A 6,000-nucleotide genomic window follows, 5' to 3' on the forward strand; every position below is an offset into this window, starting at 1 on the left:
TAATGTACAAATTTTGAACAAATGAAAAAAGTACGTATTTAAATATTTTTATATAAATGATAGTAACCCTTTTTAGTTCATAATCTCTGATTCGGTCATTCGTCAATGCGCATTTTTCTTTTTAAAGAACTTCTTGTTTTTAATTTGAAAAGTGTTAGTTCCGGAGAGGACATTTATGCCAACTTTTATTTGTTGGTTTTTAATGGTCTAATGTCGTTTATTCCTCCTAGATCATCCGTTTTTATTTCATTATTTGTAAGTTCTTTTCTGTGAAATTTTTGAAAAATGATATTTATTAATGCCTCCACTCATTTTGAGAAAGTTGATGGCTCTTTGCAGAGTAAAGTTTTAATTCATCGAAAACATGTTAGAACTTTTGAGTATTCTTTGAGTCCGATAAACCAGGGGGGTAATCGCCGTGTCACTTGCATTTCTTGTAATTATTGATGGAATGCTGTCAGACGCACAGTACAGGTGAAAAACGAGATTTTTTTAACAAGTAAATAGGTACTAATGGTTATCTTTTGCTGTGCAATCTTTATTTTGAATTAAGTGCATAATTTTCCTATCGAAACTTTTATTAGCTTAGACTAAAAAAAAAATGTCTTCTTCAAGTATCGTATCCATACATGATTTTGAGGTCAGAACTAAGTGCAAAGTTTTGCATAGAGTACTATATGAATGAATACACCATTCAACATTACAAGGACAGGCAACCATGTTGTGTGGCTTCTGAGCCGTATGATATGTGATACCTGCAGTTTTCTTTGAGGGATACCGCTATTACTAAAACTGAACTTTATCTAAAAATGTCTTATTCTACCATGTTACTGACTTTTATATTACTGGAAAAGTTTTTACGGTTTAGTTAATGCTATGATATTTTTTCTTAACAACAATGTTCTTCGTGATCATTTGTTTATGTATTGGCGGACAGGTAAGGGCTGGTATTAAAAACACAACACAAGAGGAGGCAAATAAATCAAAAGAAGTACCTACTAATCATATCCACTCTCAAACCAACCTACAGCATGTAGAACCTGGAATTAGCAGTGTAAAACCGTTATCAACTACTAAGAACCTGAATGAAATTTCTCATTCCGGAACTTAACCAGGTGATAATAAGGCATATAATAAAGAAATCAGCAGCTTTGTCAGCCACTAATGATATCAGGTCTGTCAATAAATCAAATTTAGCAAAAAAAAAAAAAAAATCTAGAAATAAATTTTTAAAAAATAACAAAAAAAAAGGTGATATTTAGTTTTTAATGACGGGAGGATTCTATGACGGACCATGAGATATTAATCAATGCCCAAAAATTTCCAAGTTCAGCATACTTCAATCATTTAGTTCAAAATGCATTTTATTTCTTTCATTAACTTTTTTATGAATTCTAACGAGAAAGAAATAAAACAAAACCCTGTTCTTTTGAAAGCAGCATGTCCCAAAATATTGCTAAAAAAATAAAGAAAAAAAAGTATCAATGCCAAAAATTATCTTTCGCTATTTGGTTAATGTGTTTTCATATCATCACTAGCACTATAACTGTTGAGAAACATTCGCCTCCCTTCACGATTTTGGCCCATTCCCTTTCATCAACTTCATTCCTTTACCACAGTTGGTTACACCAATTCTTCCAACAGCTTCTTACATACTTCCACTGCCTTTCTTTCTCGATCTAAGATTAACGCATCAGAGGTAAATAGAGGAGAACTAAGTACCAGAAAATGTGATTAACAGCATTATTACTAGCTAAAAGTCACGTTTTAGTACAAATGTGTGCAAGTTAGAAAAACCATAATCAATGTTAAATTCGTAAGCTTTATTTTTACTTTGTCATACAGTATTTCTACTTTATAACGTTATGTTCTATCACTCTAGCCAAATCATAAAATCATTACGAGCAGTTTCAAACTGCTTGTTAATATTTAAACTGCTCGTTTAAAACTTCTTCAAATCAAGAAATCCTTGATTTTATATATGTACAGGAAAGTTTGCATACATGTGTCGTGTTATTATCTTTTGCAATACCTCTTGCTGTCTGAATTTTAAATTGGTTTTCTATCATAATAATTCTATTTTATTTCCCTTCTAGGAAGTGGACAAATTCAGTTGTGGCAGTTCCTTTTGGAGCTCCTGTCAGACAGCAGCAACGCGAACTGCATTACGTGGGAAGGGACCAACGGTGAATTCAAATTAACAGATCCAGACGAAGTCGCCAGGAGGTGGGGCGAGAGAAAAAGCAAGCCCAACATGAACTACGATAAACTGAGTCGGGCCCTCCGATACTACTACGACAAGAACATTATGACCAAAGTGCACGGCAAACGCTATGCCTACAAATTTGATTTCCAGGGTCTGGCACAAGCAACACAGCCCACTGCGGCAGACCCTACTTACAAGTACCAGTCGGACCTTTTCATGTCAGGCTACCATCACAGTCCCAAACTGAACTTCGTCGGGGCTCATACGGGAATACCTTCCACGACGGGTAGCATTTTCCCAGCCCCGACATCTTACTGGACAAATCCCAGTGCCAATCTGTATTCGAACATTGCAGCTGCATCGACTCACACGATGCCGCATCATCCAGGTCATGTGACGTCACACATCGGATCGTATCCGCATTATGCATGACAACATCATCCGAGCCACATGTCGACCGAATGGTCTACAGATTGGCTATTTTCTACCATTGGTCCTTCGATGACCAAAAGTGATTTGTTCACTGCAGATGCCATATGAAGTCTAATTGCATCTAAAATTCTGTCCAAAGGTTGGCAGTGCTTCAAGATATTGTATTCAAGGACGATGAAGCCATTTGATAAAGGCATTGTCCAACAGAACGACGAAGAAAAATCCTTTTCAGACTTTTGTCAACAGCATAAGGTGGAACTTCTTCAACTTAGGAGAGACTTCATCATGGCAAGAATTTCACAAAATGTACGTTTCGAACATTTAAACTTGAAATCTAAAAGAAATGCAGCTCATGATTGAAAAAAGAATCAGAAACTCAAGTGTCAATAAAGACAGAGATAGATGGATTTTATCAAACAAATTATTCCTGTGCTTTTGACGAATTGAAAACTTTATACATCAGGAGAATTTTGAAGGATAGGTACTTTTACTGAGCTTTTCGAAATGTAAATTTCTCACACTAACTTACTTAAACAGAAATAACTTTTTCTGTGATAAATGTCCCTTGAAATTTAAATCTGGTCAGTTGTTGTGTAAGGTTTTTTTAAATAGTTTTGACAAAATAGTATTGATACTTCTGTTTGTTTTTGTTTTGAAAGTGGAGTCTAAAACTGGTTTATCATTCGTTAATTGTCAAATTATAGCTATCATTCGTTATTTATGTTATCATTACTCCTTTTTTTATTTCGTTTACAAACAAAAAAACCTTATTTGTGAATGTTTACAAATACATTTATATTTTTTAAAGATTCTCTTAAGACACAAAAAAAATTGCAATTTATGTTATAGTTATTTACACAAATAAGTTATTTGTTTCAAAATTTCTATACATGAACATAAATCATGTGATTTCACTCAGAATAATGCACCTCAGGAAATTAAAATAAGAGAAACATAATATTAGCTCGTGAGCAAAATAAGATAATACATTTTCAAAAATATTTTACAAAGTTTTGAATTTTAAATTAAAAAACAAATAATCTTTTTATAGTGTAATATCTGCTTTTTAATTCTTATACAGTTTTTAATAAATAATGAAACTTCAAATCATTGAAAACAATATCGAGACATTTTGAACTAAGTTAAACTTTTAAGAAAGTGGGAAACTATTATAATAAAATTGGAAAGATTTTACAATTTTGTCTTACAATTTTTTTTTTTTTTTTTGCTTTTGCTCATAAAGTTCATTAGCATTTAAATGATTTACTGAAACGTAGTGTTATGCTGTGCTGCTTTTAAACATTACAGTATAAAAACATGAAATTTTTTTTTAATAAATAACCTATTCAAGTGTTTACTTTTTGTGTTAAAAGATAAGATACGTTTTTTTCGTCTTAATTATACGTTAGCAATCACTAGAAACTAAACCCAACTAAGTAACGAATTAAATGCCATGTATCAATATTGTTTTATGCATTAACATTGAACAGTGATTTTTTAATTTTGCGCTTTTATTGACGTTAACATGAGAACACATTCTTCATAATATATTTAAATCGCATCTGAAAGAGATACTAGAACGTCAAACCAGCCATTTAAAGTCTACTTTAACTCATTGTAATTGTGATATTACTTGTATATATCATGCTCATAATTTTGTCGGCACTGATTTCAAAAACTCAAAATCAAGTTCAAGTTTTTGTTAGGCATACTTTAAAAAACTTGATATGGCGTTCTCGGTCTTTTCATTTTGAAAAACGCAACATTTGTTATGATAAAGGCTATGTCCCTTCCATATTCGATTGGTATGCATTTAACAAAAAACATTAAGATTCTTTTTGGTACAATAAACGTAAGTGTGATACACAGTTTTGAAATTTGGTGCATGTTTTGCAAAAAAGGATAACATCAAGCTCATCATTTTTATTCAAATTTTAAAGGGGAGTAATATCACGTTAAATCTTTGATATAGATTCTGAATAAAATTGTGTCATGTTTATTAACCTCTTTTACAGAGCTTTAAAGATGTGGTATAATATTCATGGAGTTTTTACATAAATTGTGAAGATTGTCATCATGTTATTGACCATTAAAATGTTAATGCATGAAATATGTATTACGGAAAACCCAATTTATTTATTATTAGCATTTACCTTCCATTTGTAAGAGTTTTGAGATTTTTTAGTTGATACATGTATTTGTTGTTAATGCATTTATTTTATGATTGTTTTCAAAATAATTCAGTTTTTTATTGTTCCTAACAAAATCTAGTCAATGAAAATTTTTATATTCTAGTCAAATTTATATCTAGTCAACAACGGGACAACATATGTAAAATATTGTCCAATAAATCTTAATGAAAATGTTTATTTTGTTGCTCTTCTTTTCCCTAAATTCTTATGTGGTTAATCTTAGTTCATAAGGCTTGCGAACCTTATGAACCTATTTATTGCGAACACCTTCCTGAAATTGCAAGTCAGAGCAGATCTAACAGTTCATCAAAAATAGTATTTATAATAAAAATAATAGTATTAATATATTAGGGAATGAATTTAAAATCTAAATAAACAAAGAGAAATGATCAAAAGCACATCAAGGCTAAAAGAGATCAAACAGTTACATAGACCTTCTGACACAACTGAAGTTTATACATTTAAAGTCATAGTTAATTATTTTTTTTTAGAGGGAATTTTTTTTTCGTCTTTCTGTGTTTCTATTAGTCTTTTGAATGTATAGCTTTACTTAAAAATTAAATGTCTAATTTTAAATTTTAACAATATTAATTTTGCTGTCTCCAGTTTTAAGTAGCATATTGAGAATTTCAGTCCCATGCCAGTATGTTGGTCATGCAGGCCAATAGACTGAAAGTTTTAACAAAAGGTCCAATAGTCTGAAACATTTTTACAGTTGGTCAATTTTAAATGTTATCTTCAAAATTTTAACAGTTAGTCAATTAAGTCTAAAATATTTTAGTTAGTACCGAAAACATGAAAATTTTAACAGTTAATCCACTTAGTGGTATAAACGTTTTTAAAATTTGCTCAAATTAGCAGGTATATACAGGGTGAGTCTAAATTTTTGGGAAAAACTTAAAAGATAGGGCGATAAGAAGCAAGAATCATGTGGCACATAGAGTCGCAATGCTGACTCACTACATGCACGCAAAACCAGAAATTGATGGATGCAGCTGCAGGTCACAAATTTGTTACACAAAGACAATTTTAAGCAGCATTTCAGTTTTTAAAAAAGGTTTGAGCAATTGTTAAAACTTATGCTTATCACTACGTTTTTGACTTTGATAGCAGTTGAATCGTGATCTACTGGGATTGCAGTTTGTTGTAACGCAGTTTTGCTGCTGGCAT

General features: G+C 31.4%; 1 protein-coding gene across 1 annotated transcript in view; it reads left to right on the forward strand.

The window, feature by feature from the left end:
* The window catches only part of LOC129222303 (transcriptional regulator ERG homolog), a 68,139-nt gene extending 65,501 nt beyond the window's left edge, over positions 1-2,638 (forward strand). The window contains exon 5 of the mRNA XM_054856793.1: positions 2,097-2,638. Within this exon, the coding sequence (XP_054712768.1) occupies positions 2,097-2,638 (542 nt within the window). The remainder of the gene's footprint in view (positions 1-2,096) is intronic.
* The last annotated feature ends 3,362 nt before the right edge of the window (positions 2,639-6,000 follow it).

This window comes from Uloborus diversus, chromosome 1 (assembly GCF_026930045.1).
Source record: "Uloborus diversus isolate 005 chromosome 1, Udiv.v.3.1, whole genome shotgun sequence".
Lineage (NCBI taxonomy): Eukaryota > Metazoa > Arthropoda > Arachnida > Araneae > Uloboridae > Uloborus > Uloborus diversus.